The 21,144-nt window shown below is 37.5% G+C and overlaps 4 protein-coding genes across 10 annotated transcripts; 3 read left to right on the forward strand and 1 right to left on the reverse strand.

Annotated features, from left to right (window-relative positions):
* On the reverse strand, positions 622 to 5,024 carry LOC18782617 (PH domain-containing protein DDB_G0287875). 2 transcript variants are annotated; one of them, XM_020558833.1, is made up of 9 exons: positions 3,380 to 5,024; positions 3,237 to 3,282; positions 3,047 to 3,139; positions 2,836 to 2,955; positions 2,505 to 2,603; positions 1,813 to 1,872; positions 1,614 to 1,708; positions 1,253 to 1,294; positions 853 to 951 (listed from the first exon to the last, which is right to left on the reverse strand). In XM_020558833.1, exons 1-8 carry the CDS (start codon positions 4,228 to 4,230, stop codon positions 1,276 to 1,278), a joined length of 1,383 nt encoding a protein of 460 aa, XP_020414422.1. In that variant the 5' UTR covers positions 4,231 to 5,024; the 3' UTR covers positions 853 to 951; positions 1,253 to 1,275. The 2 variants fall into 2 exon arrangements, with proteins under 2 accessions (XP_007216356.1, XP_020414422.1); XM_007216294.2 differs by lacking the exon at positions 1,253 to 1,294 and having other exon boundaries at positions 622 to 951; positions 3,380 to 5,020.
* LOC18783003 (F-box/FBD/LRR-repeat protein At3g26920) lies at positions 9,058 to 11,273 on the forward strand. Its single transcript, XM_020560105.1, has 5 exons — positions 9,058 to 10,116; positions 10,197 to 10,343; positions 10,727 to 10,739; positions 10,821 to 10,912; positions 11,142 to 11,273. Exons 1-5 carry the CDS (start codon positions 9,058 to 9,060, stop codon positions 11,271 to 11,273), a joined length of 1,443 nt encoding a protein of 480 aa, XP_020415694.1.
* Positions 12,855 to 15,614, forward strand: LOC18783311 (UDP-glucose 6-dehydrogenase 1). Of its 5 annotated transcripts, none has more exons than XM_020559367.1 (3): positions 12,855 to 12,984; positions 13,057 to 13,116; positions 13,866 to 15,614. In XM_020559367.1, exon 3 carries the CDS (start codon positions 13,900 to 13,902, stop codon positions 15,346 to 15,348), a length of 1,449 nt encoding a protein of 482 aa, XP_020414956.1. In that variant the 5' UTR covers positions 12,855 to 12,984; positions 13,057 to 13,116; positions 13,866 to 13,899; the 3' UTR covers positions 15,349 to 15,614. The 5 variants fall into 5 exon arrangements, with proteins under 5 accessions (XP_020414956.1, XP_007215294.1, XP_020414958.1 ...); XM_007215232.2 differs by having other exon boundaries at positions 13,881 to 15,614; XM_020559369.1 differs by having other exon boundaries at positions 12,860 to 12,984; positions 13,063 to 13,116.
* LOC18781999 lies at positions 16,247 to 20,145 on the forward strand. Of its 2 annotated transcripts, none has more exons than XM_020560194.1 (3): positions 16,247 to 16,825; positions 17,302 to 17,739; positions 18,045 to 20,145. In XM_020560194.1, the coding sequence occupies exons 2-3, from the start codon at positions 17,544 to 17,546 to the stop codon at positions 19,292 to 19,294; spliced, it is 1,446 nt and encodes a 481-aa protein (XP_020415783.1). In that variant the 5' UTR covers positions 16,247 to 16,825; positions 17,302 to 17,543; the 3' UTR covers positions 19,295 to 20,145. The 2 variants fall into 2 exon arrangements, with proteins under 2 accessions (XP_020415783.1, XP_020415784.1); XM_020560195.1 differs by having other exon boundaries at positions 17,604 to 17,739.

Below are 21,144 nucleotides of genomic sequence, written 5' to 3' on the forward strand. Positions count from 1 at the left end.
GACTGGATCCCTTTATTCACAATGCACCGACCAATTTCTCAGCTTGACAAATCTCATCCTGCAACTGTTTTTTTCTGAAAATGCAGGCTAAATGTTTGTTTTTAATACTCCTGTATTGATTAAAATCATATTAGTTACAATTGTTTGGATGATAATATAGGGTTTGATATTTGTACCTCCCACAAAAAAAATCTCACGTGAAAAATCTCATGGGTTAGGATGTGATTTGAGATAGGGTTTGGTATTTATACCTCCCACTAAAAAGTTCCACACATTTCCACATTTTAAAAAATCCTTCGAAATTAGTAAGTTTTTGAATACCACAAGACCTGTTTAGATTATTTAAAAGTCTTAATTGAATACCACAAGACTTATTTATCCCAAAATAGTCTTTTACAATCCTAATTAACACCCCCAGATGTTGGCATATATCTAATGGTAACCTTGAAGCTTTATTTTTATTATAGAAGCTTTAATTTTAACAGTTGCTTTTGATTTTGTTGTTATTTTCGGTTTAAGAGGTATGCTACTTAGCAATAAGCATTCTTAGCATAGGGTTGTGCTCATTATACCTCATTGGATGATACCAAAGGATATATCAGTTGAACAATTACATCATACTAAGAACGCCGTAACCTTTCAAAGAATCAAATTAATGGGATTGCAACTAAACTAGTTGCTTCATTCATATTCATATACAAGATTAAAAAGAATATCAGAAGCAAGTTGGGAAAGAAATAGAAAGCACTTGATTATTAGTTATTAATATGACAGGGGAATGAATGCACACGGCTAAGGAGAAACAAAATCAGGTTCTTTCTTGTCTTCTTCAAGCTTCACTCTTGGTAAATATAGGAGCCGATATCGTTCCATGGCAAGCAGGACTTGATCTTCTTTTGCTGAGGCACATGAAACTTTGGTTCTTTGGGTATAGTGGGATGCTTCATTGACCTTACAACAAAGAAACATGAAAATATAAGAAACCGTACATCTACTATCGTACAAAGGATATCAGAATCTGACTCGCTGAAGAAATCAAAATGCACAAACTTGAGAAGAAGAAAAAAAATTGATGGGATGTAGCTCATATTTGGGACAAACTATGTTCATGGAGGAAATGACAACATATGGACTCGGTCTTCGTCTTTCTTTAAGGTTTCATACAGAAAGTTAAAGAAGACAGATCAAACATTGGATATAAATTCTGCATGAACCAGTATCCGTATAACTTATACGAAATTTATTGACCCACTTTGTAAGGATGGAATTCCAAAATTATCTGCACTCTCTTTTTCTGCATGTTGAGAAAGTTCAATAATATCATCAGCATTCCACAATCCAAGCAACTATAATCTATTATTACTAAAAAGAAAAACAAACCAAAAGGAAAACCATTTTCTTGTAAGGTGTTATTTGCAGAGAAGAGACACAAAATAATAAGTAGATTCTGAAGTCACTGAAGAATTTGGAATGCACCCTTGTCATTCAAAAATGAGAATATTCCAATCATGCAATAGTTACAGAAGAGTTCCATATAGTTCTTCTAGACATACAAGAAGCTTTAAGAGAAAGGGTCTATGTATAATGGATTTACAATCAGATAAAAGTTTTACCTTCTGGGAATGAAAGGCCTGTCAAAGTAGGGCATCGGCTGTGCTTTTGGAACAAGCTCCTTTCTCAACCTTCTTATTTCCTCCTCTTCTGCCAACTGTAAGAGCAAAATACCAAAATGCATATTTCAGGTGAAAACTATGATGATAAAAGCTGATCAAGTGAAATTATTCTTTACGTTAAAACAAATGGTTGGTTTACCTTCTGCAGTCTCTCTCTTTCCATCTTGTATTGCTCAAACAGGTTCATCTTCTCGGCCACCTGATGGTGCACACACATTCCAAAAGAAAAGGTAATTCAATTTTCAGTCTACACATACATACCAACAGTACGTAACAAATGTAAGGAATAGAGACTAAAAACCTTCGCCCTTATTATCACATACATACCAACAGATAAGTCATGCACCCATATAAGTCATTTCTTCCTTTAAAATTATGAGCCACGTTATTAGTGTAGATTTGTTATCTCCAAAGTGACATTATAAGCACGAAGAAAGTACGTAACAAAGGTAGTTTCATGAAGATGTCCTCACAGTTGTCTACAATAAATTGTAAACGTTTTTTTATCTCACAGTTGTCATAAAGAATGTTGATGTTAAGATGCTGACGAAAAGGTTCATTCTGAAAAATCTATAAATTTCACACCTTTTTTTTTTATCTCACAAGTGTTTGTCTAGAATGTTACATATTAGGATGATATCACAAAATTTATTCTGCAAAAGCTAGACAAGTTTGTTTCTTCTTTTGATTAGAAGTGTTCCCAGGTGCTCCAACCTGAAAAAACTTTTCCACACAGATCTACTATATTCTTATTCATATTTAGTTTAAATGCACAACTACGTAGACAGTGATTAAAAATCTAGAGCCAAAGCGCCCAATATTTAAACGCACCTGATGGTCAAACTCAGCTCGCTCTACTGCCCGCATGTCACTGTAGAGCTTCAGATCAGTTGGTATTGTGATGTCTTTTACTGGAGGTTTCATTAAGCACTGAGATAAAAAATTAAAAAAACACCGAAGATATACATCTAAGTCAGTGGTTCAGTCTTGTCTGTCTTGCAATATCAATAAAATCACTTAAATATAGTTGGAAAGTTAAGAAAACGCAATCGATGAACTTATACGTCCCCTTTGTGTATTTTGGACCCTAATTTTGTATTTATATCTCAGCATCTATTATATGGTACATAAGAAAGAAAAATTGAAGTAATAATGGTTTAACCTCTGGTTCATCAGTTGTCCATGGGAGGCCCTGAGCAATTGGTATCCGCTGCCTCTCCTCCTCTATCATCATCTCTTGTATCTTCTTCATGAACTCTTCCTCTTTTTGTCTTCCCCTTTCCTGCAGTGAGATCACCAAACAAAGTTAGAAGCTATGGAACCGCAAGTAAACTTGATTACTTTTCAAGACAGTCATTTGCAGTACATTTTACCTCTGTCCTTAGCTTGAATGGTTTAAGGCTAGTGGCTCTGAGCTGCTTTTTCTTCCATGTCCTTCCTCCCATTGTGCTAGATGATTCAGAGCTCTGAAACTCAAACAGGAATACAAGATTTCATCAGTTAATCAATCATTTTCAGTCTCCAAATAATGTCCAAAATAGTAAAAAAGAAAAAAAATCTTACATTTCTTCGGCTCCTTCGCCCCCCATTGGAAGTCCTGCTTGAAACACTATAAATAGCCAAACAAAACCCAGTCAGAACAAAAAACAAACACTTTGCATGCATCAAAAGTAATGCTAATTTTATTCAAAAGTATTGTTGCCAACCTTCCCAAACTTCCATCCCAAGAAGACGAAACTGAAGGCCGCCGATCCAAACCAAGATTCTCAGATGTCAAAAACAAATCGGACGGACAAAACGAATAAGACGAAACCTGTGCTTCAGGCACCTTAGGAGGTTGCAATCCAGGTAAGGCCCACTTTTCTGCCTTCTTGCCATTATCTTCTGGTTCCTCCCCATCCTTCTGCTCATCCAATTCCTTCGAGGGAATCGAAAGGAGTTTCTCAAAGGCCTGAACCAAGTGCATCACTTTCCCTCGCTCAGGCACACTCTTCCTTGCCTCCTCCAACAACTTGTCCCTCCTTCTCTTGAAGGTCGAAGAACTCATTTCACCAGACGGGTCAATCTCACTCGGGTCAAAATCACCCTCCAACCCATCTTGAATCCTCAAACCCTTCTCAATCTCTTCCTCGAGTTCACGCTCAGCTCTATCACACTCCTTCAAACTATCCGATTCATCGTTCCGGTTCTTGAAAAACTCTTCCTGCGATGCCCTCAGATTCTCATAGGCCACGCAAAGACACTTCTTGGAATTACCTTTCTCTTTGCATTTACAAGCAACATTCGGGTTCTCTTTCTTCGATTTCTTCTTTGCCACGACGAACTTCCTCTCCCGGATCTTGTTCCGGGGTGAATGAACAACCGGGTTCGGGTTCTTGGGGGCCGATTTCTGGGACTTGGTCGATTTCGTCGCAGGGGAAGCCGTGGGTTTTGGCCCAGGAGAAACATTGGGGTTCAAATTCTCGGCATATCTCGAGTTTCCGTGCCTCTTGGATCGAGAACCATGTTGGTCTTTCACAGGAGTGACCGATCCGGCCTTCTTACCGACTAAGTCCATCAGAATGTGACCAGAAAAGAGAGAAGACTGGCCGGAGACGTAGGGAAGAAAAAAGGTCAGTGAATGTCTGGTGTTTTGGCACCGAAGAAACAAATGAATGAGGGTTGATGAGAGAGAGAGAGAGAGAGAGAGATGAGAGGAGAGAAAAAGGGAACGTTAGAGCTGTCGACGCTCTCTGTGTAACGGCTAGTTTTTTGGGGGGCTTATCTGTGGATCGTTTGATAACACTTTTAAATTTCTGTCTGTTTTGAGCCGTTGGATTAAGTGAATGTGTATTTTTTTTGGTCGTTTGGATTAGGGGAGAGAGTGGTGAATGATTGGGTTTGATTACCAACCGTTGTAGCCGAATCGGGATAGTCGCAATTACGGAAATACCCTGCGCCTTACCTTCTTCGCCAGCGTCCACGGTGGCGGCGTGGTACAAGAGCAACTCCCCTCTTCAATTTTTGTTTTTTAATTTCTGACCTTTTCTGTTTTTATTTTATATTTAGAAGAGGTTTTTTTTTTTCTTCCTAAAATATGCAATAATTTTTTGAAAACATTGAAAAATACAATAAATTGTAACTTTTTTATGTTATTGATCTAGGATGTTCATATTAGGATGACGGCAATCGCGAAACTAGGATTTTATGTATTTTGGGGAGAGGGCCAACATATAAATCAAATAATATATAAAAATAAATTCCAAATTGTACACTTATCAGCCCAAATCTCATGTTCAAGGTTTTGAAATCAGTAATATTAGGACATTTTTATTGGATCTAAAATACATTAGATTACAGATTCATTAATTTAATTATGTTGGAGTAGAGATTGTGTTCAACTTAATTGAAATAGTCCAAATCAACTCCAAACCCCCGTGTGAAGTTTGATAACTTTTATTTTCCAGAAATATTTTTGCTCACCAACCCAATAGTATAGCTGCGTGTCTATACTTTTTTGACATGTGGATCTCATTTTTTTAAATACTAAATTGTATAGCCGTGCAGCTATACACGGATATTTTTCAAAATAGTATTGCCGCAAGGCTATACTCTGATTTTTTTAAAAAATAGTATAGACGCGTGTCTTCACAACGGTATTTTGTTATTTAAAAAATAATATAGCCCAGCAGCTATCCTACGGCATTTCTTTTTTAAAAAATAGTATAGCCGCGCGGCCATACTTATTTCGACATGTGAGGGTTCTCTTCTTTTTTTTTTAATAAGTAGTATAGCCACTAGGCTCTACTCAATTTTTCAATTTTTTTATTTTTTATTTAAAATAGTATAGCCGGCTATACTTATGCGTGGCCACTAAATAGTATAGCCGTGCGGCTATACTAAGTTTTTAATAAAAAAATTCGTATAGCCGAACGGCTATACCCGGTTTTAATAATGTTTCTTAAAAATAGTATAGCCGCGCGGCTATACGTATTTTGACACGTGGCCTCCTATTTTCTAGGATGTAAAATAGTATAGCCGCTCGGCTATACTCGGTTTTGACCCTATTTTCAAAAATAGTATAGCCGCCCGGCCATACTCCATATTTCGCCGAAGCAAAAGTCGCCGCCTTTGTGAAGAGAGCGTGCTCTCTGTTTCCACGGAGGAAGAAGGTGTTTACTGGCCCACGACCATGGAAACAAGGGAGGCCTATGAGGAATTTCTTAGAGTAATTCAGCAGCTGTTGGGTGGTCAGCCTCTGAGTATGGTCGGCGCTGCGGAGGAGATTCTGGCTATTATTAAATACGAGAGCTTTAAGGACCCTGAGAAGAAAAAGGAGATGCAGAAGTTGTGGAACCCGATACCAGACTGGGTTTTTTATCAGTTGGTTTCGATTGGGAGGCAGATCATGGATTATCAAGTTGGGGATGATTCGGTGGCTAACTGTGATGACGTGGGTGTTGTGGTTGGGATTGAAGAGGATGAGGAGGAGGAGAGTAGTGATCTTTATATGGTCATGGGAGATGAGGAACAGGATGAGCATGATTTGCTCAAACCAAACGAGTCTGGGCCAATGCAAATGCAAATTGGTGGTGACATTGATGATGCCTATAATGAGGGTATGAGCCTTAATGTTCAGGATATTGATGCTTATTGGCTTCAGAAGAGGATCTCTGAGGCTTATGAGAAAAAGATTGATCCACAACAATGCCAGAAGCTTTCTGAAGAGGTGCTCAAGATACTTGCTGAAGGTGATGACAGGGGAGTTGAAAAAGATTGATCCACAACAATGCCAGAAGCGTCCCGTACCCCTGGAAATACACATACAGAGGGTGGAGAATGCTGATTTTGAAGCGAGGATGCAAGCAATGATGAAACCAGCATACACTGCCATTGTCCAACATACCAAGAATGCCAAACCAGCTCTTGTGTATGTTCCTACAAAGAAACATATCCGACTAACTGCTGAGAATCTGGTGACTTACTCATATGCAGACAGTGGTGAGAAACCACCATTTTTATTTCGGCCTTTGGATGTTCATATCGAGTCTTTGATTGGAAGACTTAATGATGAGATATTGCAATCCACTTTGCGTGGTGGAGTGGGATACTTGCATGAGGGCTTAACCCTTTCAGATCAACAAATTGTGTCGTGGCTTTTCGAAGATGGGTGGATTCAAGTTTGTGTAGTAAGCAGTTCAATGTGTTGGCGAGTGTTATTGTTTGCCCATTTGGTGGTTGTGATGGGAACCCAATATTATGATAGCCGGGAAAATGTTCATACAGATTACCATGTTACTGAACTGTTGCAGATGATGGGCCATGCCAATCGCCCTCTGCTAGACGATTCAGGAAAGTGTGTCATCCTCTGCCATGCTCCGCGCAGAGTATTTTTCATGTTAACAGAGTTCGTGAGAGTACAAGAGATGAGTACAATTACAAAGCTAAGCTTGCTAATAAAAAATATGATTTGACACACACTTCCAACTTAATGGATTTCGTTTGATTGTTTTTTACCAATTTGAAAATGGGGTTTGATTTTCTTGAAGCATACTGGTGGTGGATTTGGTTGTGTTAGACCATCTTGTACATTGCATGAGTCTTGTTTGTCGGTTTTGTTTCCTTATTCTGCTCCTCATTCATGGCCAAAAGAAACAGGAGAAAGAAGGATTTGGCATGAATCTCACCCAACTTCTGCAAGTAGGCATGCTTAAAGCTTTCACGTATTGCTTCAAATATGGAGTTTATTAATATTCATAACATAGAACACAGTTCATGTGTGACTTTCATACATGCACATGGAAAAGAATTGAAGAGGTAGAGCTTAGAAGATAAGAAGCACGACCCAAAGATCGAACACCTTCAACAAATGAAAATGATCTCATTTGTAGACATCTGGCGGTTTAATATTTATGACGATTATTAAGGGTGATTAATACAAACCTTACACAACTCCCCAGACTGACTTTGCTGCTGTACAAAAAAATAGGAAGGTAAAACAGTATCTGGGAAAAATGAGAAGTTCTTGTTTTTTTATGGCGGTTTTCTAGATTTATGATTTTTTTGTAATAAATGCAAGCGATAGTCTAATAATATTTAAAATTAATCTAATTTATAATAGGGGGATTTGCACTTAGGAGTAGTGGGCGGACACAATACATGACTAGTCAACTGACCCAACCCACGTTTGCATAAGATACTTTTTTATCAACAAATAAGCAAACAATTTTACCAAAAACATAGGTAATAAGGAGAGGGGTAGGTAAATACTCTTAATAATAAGAATGGAAATTTTTCTACCATTTGCAACAATTAATAAGATCACACATGAATCATCAGAAACAGAAGGCTTGAGCCTCGTGATCGGATCATATTATTCATCACAAAAAAGGCAAGGAAACAAACACTATTTTCCTAAAAAGTTATATGATTCCTATCCCTCTTGAATATTTGGGAAGCAGCAAGAACTTGCATAATCTCCAAGATGTGGTGATTTTTCTGCTAAAATATGAGAAATTATAAGAGAATATTTGTTTGTGAGAATTCTAATAATCTAATTGTCCAAGATACGTCACGTCAATTTTTAACTTTTGACACCTATCTATTTAATTAACTTTAACTTTAGGGTTAGATTAAAGTTAATTAAATAGATAGGTGTCAAAAGTTAAAAATTGAAGTGTCTAGATATCACGAAATGCGGGCAAATACATAATGTCTAAATGTAGAGGTTAGGAATCCGTTTATAGTATGTATATATATGAGGGCAAAAATGTCATAATCACAAACTGTTATTGTAGCTTGTAAGTTAAGTTTGATGTACAGTCCTCAATTAGGAATCCTTAGAGGATCCTATTTGTAGTTTTAGTTTTCGTTATTAAAATAAAAAAATAAAATAAAAACTCTATGTAGATCAACTGTTAAAAATCTCCTACATGAAAGCCCCATCTGATTCATCACCAAATAGGGGAAGAGAACTACTTTCCTTAAAAAAATCCTATGATTCCTGTCCTATATCCCATCCAGAAGAGGAGAAGATTCCTATTTCCTAATAAATTTCGATTATACACAAGAGGAGTTTGAGTATAAGTACAAACCTTCCGAGTAAATTTTTGGATCTCAAATTTTGAAACAAACTCTTTTCTGAAACCGTATATAGAATAGAAAATCTCTCTGGCCTTTCGCTCTCTATTGCTCTTAACAAAATGTAAGTTGAGTTTCTTGTATTATTTCTCATGAGCGAGCAGAGAAGCCCTACTTTCTTTTCTCTCTCTTTTTTTTTTCATCTTCTTCTGGGCCGAGGACGCATCTCATATCTCTTAGTTACTTCTTGCATTGCATGCAGATTATTTGATTGTATCCCTTATTAAGAAGAACCAAGAGCAAGTTAATAACAAGGTTGAATAATATGTCTAAAGGGAAGGCCACTGATTTGCAGACTACTGAATGCACACGTCAAACAGAAGGACGTAAAATTGCAATCAATTTTGGCGACCATGATGAGAAGGAAGACAATTATTTGCTTGATGAGAAGGGAGATAATTATTTTATTGATTATACGAGAGATAATTACTTGTTTAAGGAGGAAGATGATGATGATGATGATGATGATTATTTTCTTGATGATGAGAAGGGAGATAATTATTCGGGGGAGGACCGGATTAGCGAGCTGCCAGACGAAATTCTAATTGCCATTGTTTCCCTCTTGGACACTTGGGAAGGAGGAAGAACTTGCGTAATCTCCAAGAGGTGGAGATTTTTGTGGGCAAGTGTTACATGTCTGAACTTTGATCGCAAGGAGTGGGAATTTACTGAGCCTCTCAGGAAACCATGCATTTGTGGTTTGTTTAAAATCTTGCAATCGCATCAGGGTTCAACCTTAGAGAGATTGAGGATTGGCTATTGCGATTTAGATAGCGAATGCTGTCGTTCTGATGTCGATAATTCGATCGAAAGTGCAATATTGCAGAAGAGAGTTCAAAGGCTTGAGATAGATGATGTTCGTTTTTCTAACGACCCTTACATCTTTCCAGAGAGGCCATTCAAAACCCCTTTTGGTGTTTCCTGCATCAAGTCCCTTACACACCTCAGCTTCAACAACACAAACATACATTCTCGAATTGTTTGCCACTTTCTATCTCACTGTCCACTTCTTGAGCACCTGTGTATTCGTCGCTCCTCTGAAATATATGTTTTGAAAGTCGTCGGTCCCTCTCTCCGGTTGAAGTTTCTGCAGATAAGCGACTGCCCTAGCGTAGTTAAAATCGAGATCTTTGCTCCTAATCTCTTGTCGTTTATCTACGACGGAAGAGGTCCATACAGAACAGGAATTGTTATGAAGCATGCACCCTCGCTTGTCATGCTATCTCTTGCAGAACCTTGTGATTGTATATCCAAAGCTTTTCGGTCGGTTTCAAGTTGTTTTTCTCGTCTGCAAACTCTCAGCCTGCGTATTGGTCTCGGACAAGTCAGTATGCATATGAAATCATTCAAGATTTATTATCAGTCAGTATACATTCTTGTCTTACAATTGGTTTCTTTTTGCAGAGGAGTATTATGCTCCCAGAGTCTCCACAATTATCTAGTCTCAAAAAGCTATCTTTGGCGATACATATGGGACAAAATTCGAAAATCCTCATGGATTTGACTTCCTTGATAGAGCGATCTCCTTTCTTGCATAGATTGGAATTACGGGTAAAATTACTTCCACATTTATCTTACAAGTTTGTAACATTTTATCATTTATAAGCAGACAAGATACATAGTACGCTTAAAAGTTTGGTGCGTGAAAATGAACTAGAATATTTTAAAGAGTGAACAAGAGTCCAAGCCCTTGTTTGATGTACCGAGACTATAGACTTATTAAATTAGACAAAAGTCCAATATATTGATTATGTCTTACAAATCCTACCTAAAAGGGTAATACTCATAAGACTTGCTTGAACTCAACTTCAATTCAAGCTCGACCACCAAACCATGACAAAATGATGGAAAACTTGTGTTCATTTGTTTAATTCATTAGCTTTTTTCAATGAGGAATCTTGATAAATTCTTCTCATATATACGCCGTTTTGCAGTTAAAGTGGAGCGGTTTGTTTAGGTATTGTACGAGCAGTGTGCAGAAGATTAAAAAATGTCCTCATCCATGCCTTAAGGTTGTGAAAATTTCAGGCTTCATTGGGTCTCGTATGGATACTATGTTTGCCATGTACTTAATTGAGAACTCTCTTGTGCTCGAGAAGCTCATCTTTGATCTTCATAAGGTAAATGATACACCGTATTGTCATACTTCCCTTTTTTTTACACTTCTCAAAGATATAAAAAACTACATGTTTTTTTTAATGCATATGTATTATTCACGTATTATACATATAATGACATACACGTTCTTTCCAAATATTTTCCATTTTATCTGTATTTTTCAAGTATTATTGGTTGGACCGTATGTTTTTAAGAAATTGGTCGAGTAATACAAGAAAACATGCTTTGCAGACTTATGATTTTCTGAGTCGGAAACAATACCTAAGTAGAAAGACAATCAAGAAGAAAATAGAGGCAACAAGAAAGCATGCTTTGCAGATTGGGAAGCAACTTCCACCAGGAGCCGAGTTAATTGTCATATAAGTTTATTTGTTTGAATTATTTGATTATCAAATTGTACTTATACGGTTTCCTTGGATTCCAAGCATACGATATATTCTTATAATTAATTAATTATTTCATAAAATTTGTAAGAAAATTTCCATCGTTATCAATCATCACCATCCAGGTTTCTATGTCAAAACTTTTCCAAAAGCTTTTGCCCACTTGGGTCAAGAGTTGAGCTCGGATACGACTGCTCTTTTTAGGCCCATAGATATCTATAGGCTTGTTCGGTTTTTATGGTTCAATTTGCCCACTTTTAATCTAGAATTTTCAAGTCTTTTTATTTTTATCGTTTATAAAAAGCAATATTTTAAGTTATTTTAAATTAATTTAATCTAATGAGAGGGTTGAACTTAGTGCAAGGGGATGAGTTCCCATTGAAATAGAATCCACACAAGAAAAATCACTTGCCATTCATTGGTTATGAGGAGCATCTCGAAAATGTCCATATCAAAATATGATTTTTAAATTAAGTTTCGAATTAGTGGATGTTGCCAACCGGAGTGGCGACGCCATAAACAAAAAGAAAGAGACTCATAGAATTTTGCACATTTTCATTAATACGTGAACAAGATCTATATAGACCCATAGATTTACACATCTCGATCAAAAAAGAATCCATAAACAAGAAGGTTTTCTATTATGCTCAATTAACCTAACCAACATATGTAATTTTCATATCGATTTTAATTATAAAATTATATGTAACTTGGTTTATTAGCTCGCATAAAAATATGTAATTGTGTGCATTATTAAGAGTCATCATCAGCATGGGTCCGTCCCCTTAATTTTCCTTTTTTCATATGGCTTGAAATTCAATCCAACATTTTCTGATTTTCCAAGCAAAGTCGAGTCTTGATTTCGAAGTTTTCCTCTTCACACTTTAACAAGAGTTGTCCATATGTCCTCCTGTTTTGCTCTCGATGATGACACTAATGCACATGAACCTAAAATATATATATATTTATCAGTCAAAGAAATGAGATTGTGCAACTTAGTAATTATGTGGTACCGGGTTACCAAAAGGTCCGAATCCGAAACAAGTAAATGTTACCATTGATTAGCGGAGCACATTACTCCTCCACCGAAGGTTGCTGCAAGTTGCATTCAATCCAACCCATCATTGCGTGTATGGTAAACGCGTAGAAAGTGCTTTTAAATACAACTAGCAACTACAACGTATAGTTCCATTGTATTGATAAAATCTCAAAATGGAATTTATAATGTGGATATTGTCTCATTATCGATAGTCATGACATTTTGATAGCGTGTATGAGAAAATCTACCTCTTGATTCCTAACTTGACCAAAAACAAAGTAAAATTTGGGATGTTTTTATTATTTTTTGATTTTGGGTAATATTATACTCAACTTCTGGGCTGCATTCTTAAAAAACTATGACCTTTTCATGGGCATTTTGTAATTTCACCCTAATAATATGAACCGCGTCCGACATTTAATTTTACAAGACTACCCTCTCTCCTCTACCTGCCATAAGTAAGTCATTTATTTGAGAGCTTCGCATCATCAACCAACTATCGTCCCGGAACCGGCTTGTCCTTTTCATAAATCAGAGGGGTAGATTTGGGACATGTGTTGCGTATTTAAGCAAGACCCATCACGCTCGTCTTCTTCGTACTCGCATTTCTCTCGTTCTTCGAACTTACAGTTGAAAAGGAAGACAAGCAAAGGTACCTAATTAGTTTAGTTCCGACCTTTTCTTAGTTGGATTGTTTTGAAATCTCCACACCTTGTTTTTCTAGGGTCAGGCAAGGAAAATTTTCTGTATCAACTCTGTAAGGACGCCGGGGGAGCTATTTCTGGTAATTCCAAACCACTTATCGATTGTTTCTTTGAATTGGTACATTTTCTTTGAATATACTTAATGGATTTTGTTAATGGCGCTTATAATTCTTCAGATCTAGTTCATTTTCCTTTGTTTAGTAGTTAAGCTTGAAACTTTTGATTTCATATAATCATTCGTATATGCGTGGATATGATTTGCACATTGGATTTTATATATGGATCCGTTTTATTGATAAATTCTCACATTGAAAATGGAAATTGAGCTACTTGCTCATGGATCTGCTCCAATTCCCTAAGTATGGATTTGAGTTCTGTTGCAATTCCGGGTTGTGCTCCTTCTGATTCTAGATCTACCAGAATTTTTGTAGATCTAATTTTGTTGTTTATAATCAAGCCTTTGTTTTTGTTTAAGCAATTTTTGTTTGGATAATGGAAACGAAGCAATGAAGAAAAGGAGGATTTTTGAAATTGTTTAGGCTAAAGGTCTAGATCTGGGAACCGGGTTTGAAATAGAACAATGGCTATATTAGATGATATAGTTGATAGGGGTATATTCTGGATGAGCCATTTTCGTAAATTGTAAGATCAAACAGACTTTCCGTCCTTGAATTGTTCTTTGCTGCAACATGAGAGTTTGGTTCAGTGGGTGAATATCAAACTCAATTTCATATGATTTATAGGCAGTGAATACTGAAACAATATCTGAATATGTGGATCGTTTCCATTTTGTTTTGTTTTGTCTTTTCGCGCCCCTGACATGTACTAGCTTAACTATGGGCAGGTTCTAGAGTGAAACAAAAATGGTGAAGATCTGTTGCATTGGTGCTGGATATGTCGGGGGCCCTACAATGGCGGTGATTGCACTCAAGTGTCCATCCGTTCAAGTTGCTGTTGTTGATATCGCTCAAAAAAGGATTGAGGCTTGGAACAGTGACAAGCTTCCCATCTATGAACCTGGCCTTGATGATGTGGTGAAGCAGTGCCGAGGCAAGAACCTCTTCTTCAGCACTGAAGTGGAGAAACACGTTGACGAAGCTGATATAGTGTTTGTCTCTGTAAACACCCCTACCAAAACTACGGGTCTTGGAGCAGGCAAAGCTGCAGATCTGACATATTGGGAGAGTGCTGCTCGCATGATTGCTGATGTGTCAAAATCTAGCAAAATTGTTGTTGAGAAATCTACAGTCCCAGTCAAAACAGCTGAAGCAATAGAGAAAATTTTGACCCACAATAGCAAGGGAATCAAATTCCAAATCCTCTCAAACCCAGAGTTCCTTGCAGAAGGAACTGCAATCCAAGATCTTTTCAACCCAGACAGGGTCCTCATTGGTGGAAGGGAAACCCCTGAAGGCCAAAAGGCCATCAAAGCATTGAAGGATGTTTATGCTCAGTGGGTTCCTGAAGACCGAATCCTAACCACTAATCTCTGGTCTGCAGAGCTCTCCAAGCTTGCAGCCAATGCATTCTTGGCCCAGAGAATATCGTCTGTCAACGCCATGTCTGCCCTTTGTGAGGCTACTGGGGCCAATGTTATAGAGGTGTCATATGCTGTTGGTAAGGACACTAGGATTGGACCCAAATTTCTTAATGCTAGTGTTGGTTTTGGTGGGTCTTGCTTCCAGAAGGATATCCTGAATCTGGTTTACATCTGCGAATGCAATGGCCTTCCAGAGGTGGCTGAGTACTGGAAACAGGTCATTAAGATCAACGATTATCAGAAGAACCGTTTTGTGAACCGTGTTGTTGCATCCATGTTTAACACAGTGGCAAAGAAGAAGATTGCCATCCTGGGGTTTGCCTTCAAGAAAGATACTGGTGACACAAGGGAGACCCCAGCTATTGATGTGTGCAAGGGGTTGTTGGGTGACAAGGCCGAACTGAGCATATATGACCCGCAAGTTACTGAGGACCAGATTCACAAGGACCTCGCATTGAGCAAGTTTGACTGGGACCATCCTCTTCACCTCCAGCCGATGAGTGCCTCCTCCATTACTGAGAAGCAAGTTACTGTTGTCGGGGATGCCTACGAAGCAGCAAAGGATGCTCATGGTCTTTGCATTATGACCGAATGGGATGAGTTTAAGACTCTTGATTACAAGAAGATATTCGATAACATGCAGAAACCGGCATTTATATTTGATGGTAGGAATGTTGTTAATGTGGATCAGCTGCGGGAGATTGGGTTTATTGTGTTCTCAATTGGTAAGCCTCTGGATGCATGGCTCAAGGACATGCCTGCTGTGGCATAAAAAAAACTGACGAGGAGTTCAAGTGGCTTGAGGCAGTCAGTTTGATTCTTTGCTATTTTTTTCATGGGGTTTTCTTCTTTCTTGCCACCACATACGTAGTGGTCCGGTTTCTGGTATAATTTTTGTTGAACTTAGAGGCTCTTGTTTTGCCTGGCATAAATTTGAAGTCATATATTGTTATATTTCAATTTATTAGAAAACATGATATCATATTTGTTTGGTTCAATCCGCCATCATAAATTAGAATTGTGAAATTCTTGGAACCATTTGTTTCATGTTCCAATAATATTCTTTGACATGAAAGTTCACTGGTCAAAAGACAAGACAAACACTTTAAGACTAGATATGCTACATCAATAGAATGTCGATCTGGTTGTAATACAATTAAAACGAGAACATTTAATGACACTTTACCACTTTTAATACAAGCGATACTGAAAAAGAGAGAATTGAAATTAAAACAGGAGAAAATACTCTTAATCACTAAGCTACAAGCCCCTTGTGACACTTTACCACTTCATAGTTGTAATGTGCTGTTGGATCATTAAAGTGGTTGTACTTGTATTCAATTTTAAAAATGTCTTATTCTATAGTCTTCTGGTTTCCACAACCTCCAGCAAGTGAATATAGCCATTGACTGAGGCCAAGTTTCAACCCGCCATTAAAAACGTCATATCGTTTTTTTATCACTTTGAATAAGAACGATGTGTCGTTGGCAACAATCTGTGGACTGGACGTGGCGAAAAGCTAGTGGCTGCCAAAATTCTCACAATGACGATTTTATGACATTTATCTGACAGAATCTTTCTCGTGCTCATCCAACACATCCAGAATCAGAGGGGCATCCAGCGTAATATGAACTAGATTCTTACCTTTTTAGTAATTCACGTCACCCAAAAGGTTTCTATCCTCGGACTCGGACCACCGAACAAAGCCATAAATGGCTATAAAACCGCTAGCGCCAAAACTTTACTCTATCCCCGATCTTTATCACTGCGATTCAGATTCCTTCAAATTTCTATCTTCAATCTTCAATCTTCAATTCAAGATTTTATTCGTTCAATTCGCTCATTTATCTACCTATTGATCCCGATTTCATTCGCCGTGTCCCCAATCCAATTCTAGGGTTAGGGTTTTGAAATTTCAGAAAACTTCTCGATCTGAAAAGGTTTTGCCCGATCTGTGAATAAATTGTTTGCCTTTTAGTACTTAACTGTCCGATTCTATCTGGGATCATTCAAAATTTTCCCGATTTATCTGAAAATTAAAGAAATGTTTTGATCTTATGAAATTTCCAATTTGTTATCTCTTTTTACCTGTATAAATTGGGGATACACAGTTTACTGCTTGCCCCTGTTTTTCAATCGCTTCTACTTTAGTATAAAAAAAAAATTTAACCATAGGATTCTAGTATTTTTGGGTTGAGAAGCTGGTTTTTGGGTGCTTTTGTCAATTGCTTGGACGCCAATATTTTCAGGTATGGACCAGCTCCTTTAGCTCAGTAATATAATTGACTTTTTAAAGTTGTATTTTTTAATAAGACAAAATTAAGCTGGCTTTGTAGCTTAAGTACTACTATAAGGTACTATTGTTTGACTTCATTTTATGCCTGTTTGGGATGTATCTTTTAGTCTCCGCACATACGTTGCTATATATAAGTTGGTATCAATAAGGAAAAATTGGTTTTTGCAAAAGATGATGCAAGGTATCTGCCATTTCTTTTCCCCTTAGAACTTAACATCATATCTTCTGTTTCATAGGAATGTAGGTCACAATCACATATAAAAGAGAAAAAAGGAAAGAAATGAAAATTGCCTCTTTCCTTTAAATACCTATATTTGTATGTGCGGAATTGTTACTAGAATCATTGCATCTATTTTTTGATTAAGTTGAATCAGCTTTAGAGACACTGAATTTTTTACTGAAGCTGTTTTGATGCTCGTTGTGCTGTAGGTGGTATTCCATGCATTTTGCTGACTGTCTGTCTTACCTGATATGGTTGTTTCTTTAAGTTTAGTGTCTATATTTATTGGAAAGGTATTAAGCCTATTATGTTTTGATTGTTATATAGTGATATTGTATTTAGTTTTGATTAAGATGAGTCATCCAGAAGGATTAGTTTCCTGAAGATTGTTATTTTCTTCTCGTATCTAAGATCTTTAATTGCTGCTTTCTTCTCTGAATGGGAGGTTTGGATGTCTAAGTCCCATATTGCATATTCAATGCACCACTTCAAATGTGGCTTCACTTTGCAGGGCAAAATGATTAACAAACGGCCTTTTGGTGGTGAGGATTCTTATGAGGTTGCTTGTAAGCACCCAAGACAATTGGAACATTCTAATGAGGATATTTTTCCTTTTAATGGTGCTCCCCAGAAATTTCAAATTTCAGGTATCAAATAGTTGGATGGTCATTAATAAGTTGGTTCTCAAGTTGTGCATATAATGATTTGTCTGGATCTTTGGAAGGTGTAAAGGCATAAAACCTGCACCATGGATCTGGAAATGTTATTTAGAGCTGTGTATGTTAATCCGGACCAATAAGTTAATCTGACCTTCTAAAAGAAATAATGGCATCAGTTTTTTCTTTTACCCTGATGTAAGTTAGTATGATGTTTAATGCATGGTTGTTTATAAACTTAGTATAATATGTAGAATTCAGTTTGATCTTATAGCTGATTTAATTACAATATGAAGATGGTGAAGGTGATGGTGATGGGAGTTTTAGTAAATGTCCAGATGAAGGAAGGTTTGCAAGTGTCTTGGGAACTTCAGTCTCAAATGAGACCTACAAAGAACTTGAAACTGGTGCTTCTGGAAGCTTTGCCCGGTTTTTGTGGTCCAACAGCAGCATTATTGAAGCTAATGTAAGACCTGAGGCAGCATCTCATCTATCATTATTCCCAGAATTTTTTGCACCTGTAAACCAATGGAGGGCTTTACTTCATTCTGACAAGATCTGCTCATCTCCTGTTGATTATCCTCCTCGAAAGCTAGTTTCTATTGGTGCTCAGCATCAAGCTCATGTTCCAGTTTGGGGCTTTGAGGGTTCACACGCTTCAGTTCATCTAGAGAAATTGGATCCTCAACATGAGCCTTCATGTCCTTCCAGTCAGGATCTTGTTCTCGATGTTAACGAGGAGAAGCTGATGGGTACCCGTGTCATTTCTATGCCTGACCTTGAAGCATCTGCAGCAAACTATTTCTCTGAAGATGTGGGAGCTAGAAGCAACTGTAAGTGTGGTGATGCAGGTTCTGTTAGATGTGTGAGACAACATGTCATGGAAACAAGAGAGAAACTAAAAGAAGACCTTGGAGAGCACCTATTTGAAGAGTTGGGATTTTATGAAATGGGAGAGGGGGTTGCAGATAAATGGACTAAAGAGGAAAAGCATGCCTTCCATGATGTTGTCCTCTCTAACCCTGTATCATTGGGTAAGAACTTCTGGCACCACCTCTCCGTGGCTTTTCCTTCCCGAACACATAAAGACCTTGTCAGCTATTATTTTAATGTTTTCATGCTCCGTAAACGGACTGAGCAGAATAGGTTTGACCCTCTAAACATTGACAGTGACGATGATGAGTGGCAAAAAAGTGAACTTGGAACCGTAGAGGATGATGAGGACTCTGGGGTGGAATCTCCTGTCAATCTAGATGCTCCTGCCTATAATCAGGAAGAACACTTAGAGGGTTGCTATGAACACATTGAGGATGCATATGACGTAGATGGTTGTAGAGATGGCAACGATGTGGTTGATTGCATTGTAATGAAGGACAAGGACGGGGGTGATATAGATGATGGCTCAGGAGCTCATGTTGGGAGTTCCCCTGGTGATTCTGGTGGTACCGAAACTCAGATTTTGGACAAGATTGCTAGCAATAACAGAGAGCATTATGATATTCAAGATGATTCTTGCACATCATATGAGTATCAGCGAGACAGTTGAATTCTTTTGTCCTCTTATTGACAGAAATGGTTCAAGAGACTGCAGTGTAGAATGACGTGATCCTTTTCTGAGTAAGTACAATAAGCATCGTGACTGACCTATGAGCTTTTGAATGATAAAGTTCAAGAAGAAGCAAAATAAGGATGATAAGGTGGCAAGGGGCAGAGATGAACTCCACTAAGATTACTAATTCCCAGTACTGTTGTTCCATTGAAGCCAGCTTTGGGCTGTATGAACTCTTTAAATCCTCCTTTCAGGATTTGGGGAACCCTGAAGGAGGATTTTCAAATGGACGATAGATTATTAACCCTTCAAAGATGCAAGTAGTTTTCTTTCAATTTTTTCACTTCTTGGAAGAAGGCGGCTACAGACGTAGATTTTTAGTGCATGATGGATGTCCATGGGTTAGTCAAAGGGACGGCCATGGTCGATGGACTTTTCCTTCAGTGAACAGGGTGCAATTTCTTTACCTGTGGGACATAAATCCTGTTTTTTTCTTGTGAGGATGAGATGTGAGAATGTGAAAGTTTTCATTGGAAGTGAATCAAATCAGCAGTTTGTTATCAAAAATTTCACTGTATCTTTTTGGTAGTGTTGCATTTGTCTAAGGTTCATTCACATTGTTTCTTTACCCTCAAGTTTTATATTTTGTTTTTGTTTTCAAAGACTAAATGCTGAGCATTCTTCTGTGTACTCATCAAAACATGGGACTGGGGGTGGTGGAAAACAAGGAAATGGCTGTGGGTGAAAACAAGGGAAGGCCAGGCATTTCCTTGCAAATTATGTCATAGCCAAGCATCAACTTGTGCTCTTTGTTGTTATGCTAACTTCTTTCTGGTTGTTAATGCTTCTATTCATCATTTTTTAAGGGTTGAATGTGGATTACAATCGGAATTATGAGCCCACAGCATCAATATTTTATTTAGAACATATTAAATTATCCTTTTCCCCAGTACTCTCTCCCCTTATTTTGTAAGACCCTTTTCAATCCTTTGCTTTTATTTGTTTTCAACATAAAGCATTTAAATGGTAAATTAAATACTCTTTTTCTAGTAAGCTTCTTATATAACTTGCATCAATCCCAAACGCGAACGGTTGCTGGATGGTGACCAATCATTAATATTCTGCCCTGCTAACATAGTTAAGGGTGATGAAAACCACACAAAAATAATCTGCAAACCACCTGCAGAGTTAAAATAACATTCTTAGCATCTATTCTATGGTAATATAAAATAGTTCTGGCAGATCAAACAAGAGACGAAACTTCTTAAACTAACATCATGACCAAAGAAATACAAACAAACTTATACAATTAACTAAGTACATGTTTTTTTTTCTTGGTGTAATTTTGTAACAAATAAGAAATTACTAGTCTTACGCATTTTTGACATTTAGAGGCCAAAGCTAGGATTGTCAAAATTGGTTAAATGTCAAACTCATGTTGACGTGGCTGAATGATTAACTTATGCATGTTTTTTTGTACTTAATTAAAAGATAAAATTGTCGACGGAGTCTAATCCAGTGAAGAGGGATCTTGACGTGCAGATTAGAAATTTCACCATAGCATTTTAGTTGTGTGCGTATGTGATAAACTCTCCTCCTATGTAGTTTAGACTATCACTTGTACTAAAAATATATATAATTAAACATCCAGCTAGGTCCACCTGTCCAATTTACAGTGCACTTGAGTGTACTTTTAACATGCTAAGCTCTTCTCTAAGTTCGGAGACAACTAAAGAAAAACACTTGGCCGCTGGAGCCTCCTCGAACCTGTCCCTTGTGTGGGGTTTTGCTTAGGAGCAGGACAAATCAAAACAAAAAGAACGTATGATTAAAGTCGCATTTGAATT

Source organism: Prunus persica, chromosome G3, assembly GCF_000346465.2.
Source record: "Prunus persica cultivar Lovell chromosome G3, Prunus_persica_NCBIv2, whole genome shotgun sequence".
In the NCBI taxonomy this organism is placed as follows: domain Eukaryota; kingdom Viridiplantae; phylum Streptophyta; class Magnoliopsida; order Rosales; family Rosaceae; genus Prunus; species Prunus persica.

Excerpts from the sequence above, each read along its gene's own strand:
- LOC18782617 (XM_007216294.2), bottom strand. The coding sequence starts at position 4,230 with ATGGACTTAGTCGGTAAGAAGGCCGGATCGGTCACTCCTGTGAAAGAC. Across the intron at positions 3,140-3,236 it reads GGCGAAGGAGCCGAAGAAAT|AGCTCTGAATCATCTAGCAC; the intron begins GTAAGATTTTTT and ends TTTGAGTTTCAG. Across the intron at positions 952-1,613 it reads AGGCCTTTCATTCCCAGAAG|GTCAATGAAGCATCCCACTA; the intron begins GTAAAACTTTTA and ends CTTTGTTGTAAG.
- LOC18783003 (XM_020560105.1), top strand. The coding sequence starts at position 9,058 with ATGTCTAAAGGGAAGGCCACTGATTTGCAGACTACTGAATGCACACGT. Across the intron at positions 10,117-10,196 it reads TGCGTATTGGTCTCGGACAA|AGGAGTATTATGCTCCCAGA; the intron begins GTCAGTATGCAT and ends TTCTTTTTGCAG. Across the intron at positions 10,913-11,141 it reads TCATCTTTGATCTTCATAAG|ACTTATGATTTTCTGAGTCG; the intron begins GTAAATGATACA and ends CATGCTTTGCAG.
- LOC18783311 (XM_020559367.1), top strand. The coding sequence starts at position 13,900 with ATGGTGAAGATCTGTTGCATTGGTGCTGGATATGTCGGGGGCCCTACA.
- LOC18781999 (XM_020560194.1), top strand. The coding sequence starts at position 17,544 with ATGTCTAAGTCCCATATTGCATATTCAATGCACCACTTCAAATGTGGC. Across the intron at positions 17,740-18,044 it reads CCAGAAATTTCAAATTTCAG|ATGGTGAAGGTGATGGTGAT; the intron begins GTATCAAATAGT and ends TACAATATGAAG.